The 16,493-nt window shown below is 45.5% G+C and overlaps 1 protein-coding gene across 8 annotated transcripts in view; it reads left to right on the forward strand.

The window, feature by feature from the left end:
- Positions 1 to 16,493, forward strand: part of TAF12 (TATA-box binding protein associated factor 12) — a 36,934-nt gene extending 20,441 nt beyond the window's left edge. For 6 of the 8 annotated variants that reach the window (XM_065526446.1, XM_065526443.1, XM_005544222.4 and 3 more), the window contains 5 exons: positions 766 to 1,017; positions 5,501 to 5,578; positions 10,718 to 10,832; positions 13,481 to 13,569; positions 16,013 to 16,493. In XM_065526446.1, coding sequence (XP_065382518.1) covers positions 850 to 1,017; positions 5,501 to 5,578; positions 10,718 to 10,832; positions 13,481 to 13,569; positions 16,013 to 16,048 — 486 coding nt within the window. In that variant the 5' untranslated portion in view covers positions 766 to 849 and the 3' untranslated portion in view covers positions 16,049 to 16,493. The remainder of the gene's footprint in view (positions 1 to 765; positions 1,018 to 5,500; positions 5,579 to 10,717; positions 10,833 to 13,480; positions 13,570 to 16,012) is intronic. The other 2 variants (XM_045376519.2, XM_074014764.1) reach the window with 1 other exon arrangement.

The raw sequence follows: 16,493 nt of genomic DNA on the forward strand, positions 1-16,493 counted from the left end.
CAAGCAATTCTCCTGCCTCAGCCTCCCCAGTAGCTTGGAGGGATTACAGGCATGTGCCACCATGCCTAGCCAATTTTTTTGTATTTTTAGTAGAGATGAGGTTTCACCATGTTGGTCAGGCTTGTCTTGAACTCCTGACCTCAGGTGATCTACCCACCTTGGCCTCCCAAAGTGCTGGGATTACAGGTGTGAGCCACCACGCCCAGCCCCAGCTAAATTTTTACAAAGATAGGGCTTCCCTGTGTTCCCCAGGCTGGTCTCGAGCTCCTGTCTCAAGTGATCCTTCCACTTCAGGCACGCAACATGCTGGGATTACAGACATGAGCTACTGCACCCAGCCCTAGTTTATTTTTGTACATAAGATTCTTCATTTCATTTACTTTCTTCCTTGTTTCAATTTTGTGGACTATTTCATTTAACATTTGGAGATGAGATGGTTTCTAAAATCAGGTGAGAGTAATAAACATTATTCATTCCCTATTTTTAATGTGTGGGTATTAAATGGTCACCATTCCATATATACTGAAGAACCCTCAAAGTCTAACAGACCTCATTTTACTTACCTTTTTTTTTTTTTTTTTTTTTGGTCTCCTATGTTGCCCAAGCTGGTCTTGAACTACTGGGCTCAAGTGATCCTACCACCTGGGCCTCCCAAAGTGCTGGGATTACAGTTGTGAGCCATTGCACCAGGCCTCTTTTTACTCTCAAGATTCATCCTTTATTACAGGTTCTTCTAGAGCTAATTCTTGTGCTTTTCTTCTCCAGTTAATTGGCCTTGGTCCTCACAGCTCCAAAAAGAAACAGGATCTCGATAAGCTCTATGAGCTGAAGTCCAAAGCTCGGCAGATTATGAACCAGTTTGGCCCCTCAGCCCTAATCAACCTCTCCAATTTCTCATCCATAAAACCGGAACCAGCCAGCACCCCTCCACAAGGCTCCATGGCCAACAGTACTACAGTGGTAAAGATACCAGGCACTCCTGGGACAGGAGGTCGTCTTAGCCCTGAAAACAATCAGGTATCATCCTCTTACTCTTTCTTCTCTGTGCCACCTCTTACCTATTATTTCAACCTGCAATACTTAAAGAGATGTCCATCTCAGATGCTGCTTTTTTTATCTTAGCTGAAAAGGTCTTTTCTCTCTTTTGGATTTCTAACTTGTTTTGTTTGTTTTAATATAAGTAGAGAGTTTATTTGGGCCAAATTTGAGGACTCCCAACTCAGGAGGCACAGATTCAAGTTGTCCTGAATATATACTCCTCTAACATTCTTTAGCAAATTATCATGTACAGTGTTTATTAATTACTGTGTTGTATATGGTTGTGTGTATGCATATATCCATCCATCCATCCATACATACACACACAATACCTTGCCTATGAAAGGTGTTTTTTTCTTTCATTTTGATAAGTACTTTATATACATGTTAACCATGTAGTTGTTAAATAAAATAATAAATTGATTCATTATTCCTGTGATAAAAGTACTCTTGCTTCTAGTCATTCCATCTTGTAGTTCATCTAGTTGCTGCCATTATTAATTTTCTTCAGTGATTCTAAAATCTGCTCCATTCTTTCTACCCATAATTCTGATTCTGCCCTCCAGAACCACAAGAAATAAGTATAATTCCTTTGACTTGTTTTTTGTAGGCTGTGTAGAATGGATGAGTTGGCCCAGTATTTCAAGGGAATGAGTGGAGGGACTTGCAAATGTTAATGAGAGCGGGTTGAACAGTCAGGATATCAACCTATGTTGAATATGGAGTCTGTTGTAGAAGACAGAATTTAAAATTGTGTAGGTAGGGCAGAACATAGTGGACGTATACTAATAAATTTCTATCGGAACTTTTAAGCAATATACGATCTTTGCAGATATTTAATAAAGGAGTAAAAGTAACATAATAAAAATAGTGTATCCTATAGAGGATTAACTTGGCAGTAAGGGGACAGGATGGGTAAAAAAGGGGGTTAGACTGGGTGGATGACCAATTCTAAGACTTTTGCGGCCGGGCGCGGTGGCTCAAGCCTGTAATCCCAGCACTTTGGGAGGCCGAGACGGGCGGATCACGAGGTCAGGAGATCGAGACCATCCTGGTTAACACGGTGAAACCCCGTCTCTACTAAAAAATACAAAAAACTAGCCGGCCGAGGTGGCGGACGCCTGTAGTCCCAGCTACTCGGGAGGCGGAGGCAGGAGAATGGCGTGAACCCGGGAGGCGGAGCTTGCAGTGAGCTGAGATCCGGCCACTGCACTCCAGCCTGGGTGACAGCGCGAGACTCCGTCTCAAAAAAAAAAAAAAAAAAAAAAAAAAGACTTTTGCAATAAATCAAGACATGTAGTGAAGGCTTGAATTAGGTGATAATGATAGAATGAAGAAGAATGGATGGATATGAGATGTCATTAACAAATATTTATTCATTTTTTCTTCAGAGAAGGGGTTTTGCTCTGCTGCCCAGGCTAGAGTGCAATGGTATAATCATAGCTCACTGTAGCCTCAAATTTCTGGGTTCGCCCGGGCATGGTGCCAAGGCGAGCAGATCGCGAGGTCAGGAGATTGAGACTATTCTGGCCAACATGGTGAAACCCCGTCTCTACTAAAAATACAAAAAAATTAGCCAGTCATGGTGGCGGGCGCGTGTAGTCCCAGCTACTTGGGAAGCTAAGGCTGGAGAATGGCGTGAACCCGGGAGGCGGAGCTTGCAGTGAGCAGAGATTACTCCACTGCACTCCAGCCTGGGCGACAGAGCAAGATTCTGTCTCAAAAATATATATATATATATTTTCTTGGCTGGGTGCGGTGGCTCACGCCTGTAATCCCAGCACTTTGGGAGGCCAAGGCAGGCGATAACCCAACGTCAAGAGTTCAAGACCGGCCGGGCGCGGTGGCTCAAGCCTGTAATCCCAGCACTTTGGGAGGCCGAGACGGGCGGATCACGAGGTCAGGAGATCGAGACCATCCTGGCTAACACGGTGAAACCCCGTCTCTACTAAAAAATACAAAAAGCTAGCCGGGTGAGGTGGCGGGCGCCTGTAGTCCCAGCTACTCGGGCTGAGGCAGGAGAATGGCGTAAACCCGGGAGGCGGAGCTTGCAGTGAGCTGAGATCCGGCCACTGCACTCCAGCCTGGGTGACAGAGCGAGACTCCGTCTCAAAAAAAAAAAAAAAAAAAAAGAGTTCAAGACCAGCCTGGCCAATATGCTGAAACCCCATATCTACTAAAATTACAAAAATTAGCCTGGTGTGGTGATGCGCGCCTGTAGTCCCAGCTACTCAGGAGGCTGAGGCAGAAGAATCACCTGAACCTGGGAGGCAGAAGTTGCAGTAAGCCGAGATTGCACCACTGCACTCCAGCCTGGGTGACAGAATGAGATTCTGTCTCCAAAAAAAAAAAAAGGTTTCTTTTTTCCTTATTTCAAAAATTATACAAGTTTATCACAGAAACTTCAGAAATACACAAAGAATAAATAGCCCATAATTCTAATGCCACCACCCTAAAATAGCCATGGTTAGCATTGTAGTGTATGGCTTTTGGTATTTTTCTTTTTTTTTTCTGTCTCTCTCTCTCTCTCTCTTTTTTGAGACAGAGTCTCGCTCTGTCACCCAGGATGGAGTGCAATGGCATGATCTTGGCTCACTGCAACCTCCATTTCCCAATTCAAGCTGCTCTCCTGCCTCAGCCTCCCTAATAGTTGGGATTATAGGCGCCCACCACCACGCCCTGCTAATTTTTGTATTTTTAGGAGAGACGGGGTTTCGCCATGTTGGTCAGGCTGATCTCGAACTCCTGACCCCAAGTGATCCACCCACCTCCCAAAGTGCTGGGATTACAGGCGTGAGCCATCATACCCAGCTCTTTTTTTAATTAATTAATTAATTTTTTAAGTGGAATTTTACTGGAAGGTTTACAGCAGGAAAGAAAGGAAAGTACACTTGGAAGAGACTCAAATGGGCACTAAGGAGGTCAAGTGCCTAATTTTTTCTTTTTTTTTAATTTTTAATATATTTTTTAGATTTTTTTTTTTTTTTTGAGATGGAGTCTCACTCTTGCCCATGCTGAAGTGCAGTGGCGCAATCTCGTCTCACTGCAAGCTCCGCCTCCTGGGTTCACGCCATTCTCCTGCCTCAGCCTCCCAAGTAGCTGGGACTACAGGCGCCCACCACCATGCCCAGCTAATTTTTTTTTTGTATTTTTAGTAGAGACAGGGTTTTACCATGTTAGCCAGGATATTCTCGGTCTCCTGACCTCGTGATCCACCCACCTTGGCCTCCCAAAGTGCTGGGATTACAGGCGTGAGCCACTGTGCCCGGCCATTTTTTAGATGTTTTTTAAAAATAGAGATGCAGTCTCGCCATGTTGCCCAGGCTGGTCTTTGAAGTCCTGGGCTCATGCAGTCCTCCCACCTCGGCCTTCCAAAGTGATGGGATTACAGGCATGAGCCACTGTACCCAGCCGTTTTCTTTCTTTCTTTCTTTTTTTTTTTTTAAGATATGAGGTCTTCCTGTGTTCCCCAGGCTGGAGTGTAGTGGCACAATCATAGCTCACTGCAGTCTCCAACTCCTGGCCTCAAGTGATCCTCCTGCCTCAGCCTCCTGAGTAGCTGGGACTACAGGCACAGATCACTGTGCCTGGCTTTCTTTTGATCACTTTTTAATGGCATATGTATGTAACATGACATTTCCTTTATGAAGGCTGCCCTCAGGGAGCTTTTAGCCTATTAAGTCAGAAACAGGGAAGTGTATAAATATGCACAATGATAAAGGGTGCATAGGATACAGTAGAGGCCAAACGAGGAAGTATGTGGTTACCTTTACTGAGATGGGCTAGGAAAAGCATCAGAAAGAGGCACCATGAGCTGAGCAAGAAGGAAGAAGGGAGGAAGAGCATGTACAGCACTTTGGGAGGCTGAGGTGGAAGAATCACTTGAGGCCAAGAGTTCAAGAGCAGGCTGCACAACATAGTGAGATCCTGTCTCTCAATAAAAAGTAAAAAAAAAAAAATTAGCCGGGTGTGGTGGCACGTGCCTATGGTCCCAGCTAGCTGGGAAGCTTAGGTGGGAGAGATTGGCAGTCAAGGCTGCAGTGAGCCATGTTCATGCCACTGTACTCCAGTGGGCAATAGAGGGAGACCCTGTCTCAAAAAAAAAAAAAACAAAAAAAAACACTTGTCTAAAGGCAAGGGGCATGGTACAATTTGTGGTGGTCAGAGAATTGCAAATTTCTTCATGTAGAGAGGCACAGTGAGAAAAAGACATGAGGCTGAAATATACTGCCTGACAGCTGGATGCTGGCCTGTCTTCAAACTGCTCTTTCCAGCTTTCCGTAAGTTACTTTTGTCTTGAGAGTATTGTCTTATAGCAGCATAGTCAGGTAGGCCAGACTGTGAACTCATTGGAAAGTGGAAACTAAAACCAACCATTTGACAGCCTTTCTTCATTACAGGGTAATGATTTGTTTCGTTTCCTTAATACTTGGTTGAAAAGTCTTCTCCCAATTAACTTTAGGTATTGACCAAGAAGAAATTACAGGACTTAGTAAGAGAAGTGGATCCTAATGAGCAGTTGGATGAAGATGTGGAGGAGGTAAGGTGGGGTTGAGTACCCCAGAAACTGGTCCCTGAGAACTGGTATAGCATAGTGGTTAAGAGCACAAACAGGCCAGATGCAGTGGCTCATGCCTTTTGAGAGGCCGAAGCAGGAGGATTGCTGGAGCCCGGAGGTTCAAGACCAGCCTAGGCCATATAATGAGACCTTGTCTCTGCAAAACATTAAAAAATTAGCTCACCGTGGTGGCGTGCATCTGTAGTTCCAGCTACTAGGGAGGTTGAGGTGTTCTTAAACCCAGAAGGCCGAGGTGGCAGTAAACCAAGATTGCACCACTGTAATAAATAAATAAAATAAAATAAGAGCACAGACAAATCTGCATTTGCTTTATACCCAATAATTGCTGCTACTTTTGCCTGTTAAAAAAGGCATAGTCTGTTGCTCATAGGCAATCACTTTCAACAATTTTAGCTGTTTCTGTAACATTCTTCTGTATTTCTAAGTAATATACTTAAAGAGATACTCTTTGACCCATTAATTTTATAATATTCTTTTTTTTTTTTTGAGATGGAGTTTCACTCTTGTTGCCCAGGCTGGAGTGCAGTGGCGCAATCTTGGCTGACCGCAACCTCCACCTCCCAGGTTCAAGCGATTCTCCTGCCTCAGCCTCCTGAATTGCTGGGATTATAGGCATGCACCACCACACCTGGCTAATTTTTGTATTTTTAGTAGAGATGGGGTTTCTCCATATTGGTCAGGCTGGTTTCGAACTCCTGACCTCAGGTTATCTACCTGCCTTGGCCTCCCAAAGTGCTGGGATTACAGGTGTGAGTTATGGTAAATGAGAATTTTTTACACCACTCACATATGTACCATATAACTTTCTTTTTTTATTTTTATTTTTATTTTTTTGAGACAGTCTTGCTCTGTTGCCCAGGCTGGAGTGTAGTGGCACGATCTCAGCTTACGGCAACCTCTGCCTCCCAGGGGTTCAAGTAAGTGATTCTCCTGCCTCAGCCTCCCAAGTAGCTGGGATTATAGGCATGTGCCACCACACCTGGCTAATTTTTGTATTTTTAGTAGAGATGGGGTTTTGCCATGTTGGCCAGGCTGGTCTCAGACTCCTGACCTCAGGTGATTCACCCACCTCAGCCTCCCAAAGTGCTGGGATTACAGGCATGAGCTATCATGCCTGCTGGCCCATATAACTTTCCTTACTGTTTTTCTTTTTTTTTTTTTTGAGACAGAGTCTTGCTCAGCCACCCAGGCTGGAGGGCAGTGGTGCAATATCGGCTCACTGCAAACTGCATCTCTCAGGTTCAAGCGATTCTCCCACCTCAGCCTCTCGAGTAGTTGGGATTACAGGTGCACACCACCACACCTGACTAATTTTCATATATTTAGTAGAGACAGGGTTTTACCATGTTGGCCAGGCTGGTCTCAAACTTCTGACCTCCAGTGATCCACCCGCCTCGGCCTTCCAAAGTGCTGGGATTATAAGTGTGAGCCACTATGTCTGACCCTGGCTATTCATTCTTAAAGAATCACCCACTGGGCAGGCGCAGTGGCTCAAGCCTATAATGCCAGCACTTTGGGAGGCCGAAGCGGGCAGATCACAATGTCAGGAGATCGAGACTATCCTGGCTAACACAGTGAAACCCCGTCTCTACTAAAAATACAAAAAATTAGCCAGGCATGGTGGCGGGAGCCTATAGTCCCAGCTACTTGGGAGGCTGAGGCAGGAGAATGCTGTGAACCCAGGAGGTGGAGCTTGCAGGAAGCTGAGATTGTGCCACTGCACTCCAGCCTGGGCGACCCAGCGAGACCCTGTCTCAAAAAAAAAAAAAAAAAGAATCACCCTCTGAAAAGCTGATTTGAAGCATAATTGATGAATTTGGCCCAGTAATATATGGATAAATGTTTAACAACCAGCTCTTTGGAGGAAAATGCCCAATTTGCAGTACTTTATTATTTCTGTGATGTAACTATTTCTACCAACATGACATCACTAAATACAAACTTGGGAAAAGAGGTACATAATTGGCTTTTTTTTTTTTTTTGAGATGGAGTCTCGCTTTGTTGCCCAGGCTGGAGTGCAGTGTCTTGATCTCGGCTCACTGCAAGCTCTGCCTCCCATTTCACGCCATTCTCCTGCCTCAGCCTCCCGAGTAGCTGGGACTACAGGCGCCCGCCACCACGCCCAGCTAGTTTTTGTATTTTTAGTAGAGACGGGGTTTCACCGTGTTAGCCGGGATGGTCTCGATCTCCTGACCTCGTGATCCGCCTGTCTCGGCCTCCCAAAGTGCTGGGATTACAGGCGTGAGCCACTGCGCCCGGCCCATAATTGGCTTTTATGAGCTGGTCTTGGTTCACTCTAGCAGACCACAGACTTGATTGACTTCAGAGTAATTTGTCCACAAGTCAACCTTCCTAATGGAAAGTTCCCTAAATGTCAGTATCTGTGAGTCTTTTCTCTGGAATCATTCAATATCTCCAGAGAAAATTCCAGTCTCCTATCTTGAGAGTTTATCCCTTAGCTTCTTTTTTTTTGAGATGGAATCTTGCTCTGTTCCAGGCTGGAGTGCAGCGGCGTGATCTTGGCTCACTGCAACCTCCGCCTCCCGGGTTCAAGCTATTCTCTTGCCTCAGTCTCCTGAGAAGCTGGGACTACAGGTGCATGCCATCACACCCAGCTAATTTTTGTAATTTTAGTAGAGATGGAGTTTCACCGTATTGGTCAAGCTGGTCTCGAATTCCTGACCTCGGGTCATCCACCCACTTCGGCCTCCCAAAGGGCTGGGATTACAGGCATGAGCCATTGCACCTGGCAATATGTTTTTTGTTTTTTTTTTTTTTTTTTTGAGACGGAGTCTTGCTCTGTCACCCGGGCTGGAGTGCAGTGGCCGGATCTCAGCTCACTGCAAGCTCCGCCTCCCGGGTTTACGCCATTCTCCTGCCTCAGCTTCCCGAGTAGCTGGGACTACAGGCGCCCGCCACCTCGCCCGGCTAGTTTTTTTGTATTTTTTAGTAGAGACGGGGTTTCACCGTGTTAGCCGGGATCGTCTCTCGATCTCCTGGCCTCGTGATCCGCCCGTCTCGGCCTCCCAAAGTGCTGGGATTACAGGCTTGAGCCACCGCGCCCGGCCGTTTTTTTTAACTGTCATATTAATGGGATTAGGGAGGGACAGGAGGTCAATTGATCTGCTGTTTAATCAGAAATCTTTCTCTTAGATGGTGTGCATTTGGTTCCCACAGTAAAGATGACAATGAGTTAATGGTCCACCAGAACAAGGAATTTTGTATCTATGGTTGTAATTTTAGTTTGTTTTTGTTTGTCAGCAGAGGAAGCCATGGGGACTCTATGGACTGATAAAAATCTCAGTTTTTTCATGTGTGTGCATATTTATTTACTTATTTGTTTGTTTGTTTTTGAGATGAGGTCTCTATCACCGAGGCTGGAGTGCTGTTCCATGATCACAGCTCACTGCAGTCTCGACTAAGTGGACTTAAGCAAGCCTCCCACTTCAGCCTCCCAAGTAGCTGGGACTACGAGTGCATGCCACCAAGCCCAGCTAATTTCTGTATTTTTTGTAGAGACAGGGTTTTGCCATGCATGTTGCCCAGGCTAGTCTCAAACTCCAGAGCTCAAGCAAACCATATGCCTCGGCCTCCCAAAGTGCTGGGATTATAGGAGTGCCTCATGTAGATATGTAGATTTTTATCTTCAGAATTCTCATCCTTCTCTTCACACAGTCCAATAATAATTGATAGTGATGTGGAAAGAACTCAAGATTTAGACTCAGAACCCTTGAGTTGGAATCCTGGTTCCTCTGCTTTCTTTCTTTCTTTTTTTTTTTGAGACAGAGTCTTGCCCTGTCGCCCAGGCTGGAGTGCAGTGGTGCAATCTCGGCTCACTGCAACCTCCACCCCCTGGGTTTAAGCGATTCTCCTGCCTCAACCTCCAGAGTAGCTGGGATTACAGATGCCCGCCACCGTGCGCAGCTAATTTTGTATTTTTAGTAGAGACAGGGTTTTACCATGTTGGTCAGGCTGGTCTCAAACTCCTGACCTCAGTTGATCTACCTGCCTTGGTCTTCCAAAGTGCTGGGATTACAGGCATGAGCCACTGTGCACGGCCCTTAGAGACTGGGTTTCAATATGTTGGTCAGGCTGGTCTCGAGCTCCTGACCTCAAATGATCTGCCCACCTCAGCCTCCCAAAGTTCTGGGATTACAGGTGTGAGCCACCATGCCTGGCCTCTATTTATTTGTTATTATTTTTTAAATTATTATTATTATTTTTTGAGACAGAGTCTTGCTCTGTCATCAGGCTGGAGTACAGTGGCACGATCTCGGCTGACTGCAACCTCCACCTCCCGGGTTCAAGTGATTCTCCTGCCCCAGCCTCCCAAGTAGCTGGGACTACAGACACATGCCACCACACCCAGCTAATTTTTGTATTTTTAGTAGAGACAGGGTTTCACCACGTTGGCCAGGATGGTCTCAATCTCTTGACCTCATGATTCGGCCGCCTCAGCCTCCCAAAGTGCTGGGATTACAGGCGTGAGCCACCGCACCCAGCCTATTTATTTTAAAATACAGATGGGGCTCTTGTAATATTGTTGGGCTGGTCTCGAACTTCTGACCTCAAGTGATCCTCCCAACTCGGCCTCCCAAAGTGCTGAGATTACAGGCATGAGCCATTGCGCCTGGCCTTCTGCTTTCTACTTACATGGCCGTGAACAAATTAGTCTCTCTGAGTCTGTGAAATCCTCTGTGGAATGAATAAAATCCATGTCCCATTTTCTTCACAGGATTATTGTAAGGACTAAGTGAGATAATGGAAACAAAAGTGCTTTTAAAATACTGTGAGTGAGGAATTCAAATGATTCACTTTTATTTTCTCACTAATAAATAAAGATATGGAGGGCAGGGATTGGGTTAGTTGATTACTGCTGGGTAGAAATTATATGCTCAGTAAGGTATGAGTTGCACTCAACCTGGGTAATGTTTCTTTTGTCCTTCTCATTCCTCTTCCTCACCTTAGCCCAAATGCTGATTCCAGCCTTCTACTAGAAAGCCTGACTAAATACGCAATACAAGCTGAAAGCACTTGTCCCGGCAACAGGAGCCTACCCTGCCAATGTCGTGCTGACTCTCCCCACTTTACCTTCCCCAGATGCTGCTGCAGATTGCTGATGATTTTATCGAGAGTGTGGTGACAGCAGCCTGTCAGCTTGCGCGGCATCGCAAGTCCAGCACCCTGGAGGTGAAAGATGTCCAGCTGCATTTAGGTATGTGGTCTTGTTTCTCCCTGAAGTATATATTCAACTGCTTCTTCAGGACTGCCAGGGAAAGTGCAGTCAGAAGAACCTTCATGCCAGAGTCAGACTTTTGGGCACTGGGATTTATGTATTAATTCAATAACAGCACCAAATAGAAAAGAGAAATCCATCTATGGTAGGGAGAATGAGCCCAGGCATGGGTTTGAAACCAGATTCTGCCACTTTCCAGCTGTATCAGCCTATTTTTCCTACCTAGTATCTCTTAGAGTCTGTTTCCTCATTTGTAAAGTGAGGATCATAATATCCTCCTTACAGAATAATTGTGAGAATTATAGACTATGTCTGTAAAGTGACTGGCACAGGGCCTGCACAAAGTAGGATCTAGTAAATGTAGGTACTGTTATGTCTCCACCATTCAAATGAAACTGTTCCTCAGTGTTCCCTTACAGTTTTAGCTTATTTATGCATTTTCCCCAAGTTTATAATCATAATATACATACAATTTTATATTTTCCTTTTCTACTTAACAGACACTAAATTTGAGTTTGAGTTTTTCTGGGAGATACTCAGCTAACAGTGATAACCATAATCACTTGGAAATTAATAAGCAGCCCTCTGCATTGGATACAATGTGATTAAAAGAAAGATCAGTCTATAACTGTGTGTGTATATATATGTATATATTTATGTGGGTGTATATATATAGTATATATAATTTATATATTTATATAAATATATATTTTTATATATTATATATACTTTATATATATTATACTATATATATAAAAATAAATATATATATTTTTTGATCGAGTCTCACTCTGTCACCCAGGTTAGAGTGCAGTGACGCCACCTTGGCAACCTCCACCTCCTGGGTTCAAGCGATTCTCCTGCCTCAGCCTCCTAAGTAGCTGGGACTATAGGCCTGCACCACCACACCTGGCTAATTTTTGTATTTTCAGTAGAAATGGGGTTTCATCGTGTTGGTCAGGCTGGTCTCGAACTCCTGGCCTCTGGTGATCCACCTGCCTTGGCCTCCCAAAGTGCTGGGATTACAGTCGTGAGCCACCATGCCCAGCCCAATGTATAACTATAGAGACAGGCCAAATGAATGAGATTCGGTGCAGATCAGCCCATGACTAATTATTGAAAGGCTTCCTTCACAGCGTCAAGAAGCTATTGCCTTAGGGATGCATTGGTAGTCTAGGTAAAGTAAGTAACACACTTTGGGTAATGTTGCTGGTGTCTAGAGAAAAGGACAGATATTCTGGTTTTCTATTAATGTGTAGCAGACCACCCCAAAAACAGTGGCTTAGCACAATAACAGTTGTTGATTTTATTCATGAATCTGGGGGTTGACTGGGCTCAGCTAGTTTTACTAAGTCAGGCAGTGGCTGGGCCTGAGATTGTCTTGAAGGAAAGCATACTAGTTTCCTCGGGCTACCTTAACAAAATACCATAAACCTGGCAGCTTAAAACAACAAAAAATTTTCTCTCACAGTTCTGCAAGCCAGAAATCTGAAATCTAAGTGTCAGCAGGATCATGCTCCCATTGCTGCCCCTAGGGGAGAATCTATTCTTGCCTCCTCCTAGCCTCTGGTGGTGGCTGGCAATCCTTGGTGTTCCGTGGCTTGTAGCTACAGAACTCCAGGCTTTGCCTCAGTCTTCACATGGCCTTTTCCCTGTGTGTCTCTGTCTCTGTGTCTCTTCTTTTCTTCTCACAGGACACCAGTCATATTGGATTAAGGGCTAACCCTACTCCAATGTGATCTCATTTTAACCAATTTCATCTGCAACATCCCTATTTCCAAATAAGATCATATTCTGGAGGTACTTAAGGTTAAGACTGCAACATATCTTTTTTAGGGACACAATTTAAATAACCCATAATGGAAGGCTTCATATCGTCCATGTCTGATGCCTGGTCTAAGAACACTGAAACAGCTGGGATTCTGTAGGCGTCTCCCTCCATCCCTCGCAACCCTCCCATTCCCCTTCACATTCCCCAGTCCTACCATTCCCATCTTCCCCACCCATCATCTCTCCATATGGTCTCATCCTTTAGCAGTCCCAGGATAGCTAGACTTCTTCGCCAACACGGTGAAACCCCGTCTCTACTAAAAATACAAAAAATTAGCCGGGTGTGGTGGCCGGCGCCTGTAGTCCCAGCTACTCGAGAGGCTGAGGCAGGAGAATGGTGTGAACCCGGGAGGCGGAGCTTGCAGTGAGCTGAGATCGCGCCACTGCACTGCAGCCTGGGCGACAGAGTGAGACTCTGTCTCCAAAAAAAAAAAAAAGAAAGAAAGAAAGAAATATTAGCTGGCCATGGTGGCATGCACCTGCAGTCCCAGCTACTTGGGAGGCCAAGATGGGAAGATCACTTGTGCTGGGGCAGTCAAGGCTGTAGTGAGCCAACATTGTGCCACTGCACCCCACTCTGGGTGACAGAGCGGGAAGACCCTGTCTTCAAAAAAAAAAAAGAAAAAAAAACCTTGGAGAGGCCATGCCCATTTTTCCCATTTGTAATATAATCCCTCTGTGGAGTTAGTTAGTAGCCAGATGTCCACATTCATCCTCCCTGATCCAAGGGGGTCACATTGCACTCCTGGTACTGCCTTTTTGGTACCTTTATCTCTGTACTGGCTTCTTCCTTGCAGAGCGCCAGTGGAACATGTGGATCCCAGGATTTGGCTCTGAAGAAATCCGACCCTACAAAAAAGCTTGCACCACAGAAGCTCACAAACAGGTGAGGAAATGCCAGAGCCCTGGGGACAGCCAAGGCTGATTCCTTGAGCTACATCTCAGAGTGGATAAACACAGCTACCTTCTAGGGGGTCTCGCTTCCCCCATACAGCAAACTTCACTCTCCAGATCAAAGGTCAGAGAGGGCAAGAGGCAGCAGCAGTCGCCAGGAGATCAATAAGATATTCACCTGGTGCCATGCTGTTCCCACACGTGGTCTGTTTTTTCTCGTAACTTTGTTGAGTGTCACTTACAACTGTTGATTCTGGGTTCTTCTAACATGGATGGAGCTCACCCCACCACACCTCCTTAATGAAATCTTTCTTCATTGTTGCTTATTGCAACACCATATATGGTCCTATGAAGAGAGGGCAGGTTAAAGAAAGCGAAAACAGGCCGGGCGCGGTGGCTCAAGCCTGTAATCCCAGCACTTTGGGAGGCTGAGGCGGGCGGATCACGAGGTCAGGAGATCGAGACCATCCTGGCTAACACGGTGAAACCCCGTCTCTACTAAAAATACAAAAAACTAGCCGGGCGAGGTGGCGGGCACCTGTAGTTCCAGCTACTCGGGAGGCTGAGGCAGGAGAATGGCGTGAACCCGGGAGGTGGAGCTTGCAGTGAGTGGAGACCATGCCACTGCACTCCAGCCTGGGCGACAAAGCGAGTCTCTGTCTCAAAAAAAAAAAAAAAAAGGAAGAAAGCAAAAATATGCTGTACTTGTTCTGAGAGGTAGTATCCAGGTTGCCATGCTGGACATTCTGGCCTGTGTCCTGGTTTTACCTTTGAACAAGCTTCCCTCTAAACAAGGAACCTGGGAGTCAGTATGAGAATACCACTTTTTTTTTTTTTTTTTTTTTTTTTGAGACGGAGTCTCGCTCTGTAGCCCAGGCTGGAGTGCAGTGGCCGGATCTCAGCTCACTGCAAGCTCCGCCTCCCGGGTTCACGCCATTCTCCTGCCTCAGCCTCCCGAGTAGCTGGGACTACAGGCGCTGCCACCTCGCCCGGCTATTTTTTGTATTTTTTAGTAGAGATGGGGTTTCACCGTGTTAGCCAGGATGGTCTCGATCTCCTGACCTCGTGATCCGCCCATCTCGGCCTCCCAAAGTGCTGGGATTACAGGCTTGAGCCACCGCGCCCGGCCGAGAATACCACTTCTACTGTGGAGCAAGTCACCCCCATCTTTGATCAGTCCAACAGCAGTGTTGGCCTCCCTCTGACAAGGCTGTTATCCTTTCTGTCTTAAGTGGCTACTCTGATTTGAAACGTGAGCTTTTTCCAAGCTTAGCAGGCACAACTGGGCAGTCCTGGTTAAGTGCCCCTGCTTCGCCATAGCCTGGTATCTCTGGAGTAGGTATTGGTAGAGCTCACAGAGCAAGCCCTAGAGGGAAGCCACCAGTTTCCTGAATGGAAAGATTGCACTGTTCAGAAGAGAGTCCCTCCAAATAATGGACTGTCACTTTGTGCTCCCAAATTAACCATTTTTCAGCCCTATTTATTTAGTCAACAAATGCCATAATATTGGTATTTATTTGGTCAAAAAGAATGAGCAAAGCAGGTTGTTAATTTGGCTAGTGGCTAGTAATAGTAAAAGAATTCAGATCATGAAACCTGTGGATCTGAGTGTTTCCATGATGGACTGTGGTAGAAGTTGTTAGTCTTCAGTTTCCCTTCAATGCAGGTCATGAGGTGTGAAATGTCAGCTCCCTTTGTGTGTGGCAACACTTTGAAATTGAGGCCCTTTCCCTATTGTGTCCATCATCGGAGAAAAGATTGGGGTCAGGGGATCCCAGAAAACACATGCTTGGCCAGGCACAGTGGCTCATGCCAGTAATCCTAGCACTTTGGGAGGCTGAGGCTGGTGGATCACTTGAGGTTAGGAGTTCGAGACCAGCCTGGCCAACGTAGTGAAACCCTGTCTCTACTAAAAATACAAAAATTAGCCAGGCATGGTGGCATGTGCCTGTAATCCCAGCTACTGGGGAGGCTGAGGCAGGAGAATCGCTTGAACTTGGGAGGCAGAGGTTGCAGTGAGCTGAAATCGTGCCACTGCACTCCAGCCTGGGCAATAGAGCGAGATTCCATCTCAAAAAAAAAAAAAAAGAAGAAGAATAAAGAAAGAAAGAAAACACATGCTTTCCCAGCTTATCCTCTAAGTCCTCAAAACTCAAGAGCTGTCACTTTCTCCTGCTTTTAACTTTTTTGCCATTCTGCTAGCCTAGAGCAGTTTGGTAGATAAAGTGGATCCACTAGCCCATCTAAACATCTCTTGGGGCCTTGCAGACTGCTCTCTGGTTAAAAGGAATCTACTGAGATGCCTTGTGACTGCAGGTCTCTGAGGGCTGCGGCCTACAGTGTAGACCACGAGGCCTGCTAGCCACACAGAATGTTCCAGAAAGCTCCTGACTCCAGCTGCTGCTGCATAACTGCTTATTTCTCTCTCCTTTCAGAGAATGGCATTGATCCGGAAAACAACCAAGAAATAACACACGGAAAGGTCAGGGAATGGACAACAATGTATTTGGAGATACTTGAGCTGAGAACTCAGCCATCTCATCCTTGGATTTTTTTTTTTTGTAATGCTTTACAGAGAAGCATATATTTTTTATTAACAGTGCAGCAATATCTATAATGACTGAGAGGATCTGCCAAAAGAATAAAGCCTCCTACCCCAACTTCCGGTCCCTTTTCCCTGCCATCTCAAAGAGGAGCAATGTATCTTCCAGAGAAGATTTTATTTGTGGTTTATTATATACGTGACTGAATATGGGACAAAGCATTATGGTCTTTTTGGTAAGACAGTATTAGCAGGATTTGTAAAGGGTTTTGTTTCCTTCTCCCTTCCCCTGTTCCCTGTACTTTGTAATGTCAGTGTTTATATGAATATGACTTTCATTTGCTTTTCCAGAATAAAGAAGTTATTAATCCAAA

This window comes from Macaca fascicularis, chromosome 1, assembly GCF_037993035.2.
Source record: "Macaca fascicularis isolate 582-1 chromosome 1, T2T-MFA8v1.1".
In the NCBI taxonomy this organism is placed as follows: domain Eukaryota; kingdom Metazoa; phylum Chordata; class Mammalia; order Primates; family Cercopithecidae; genus Macaca; species Macaca fascicularis.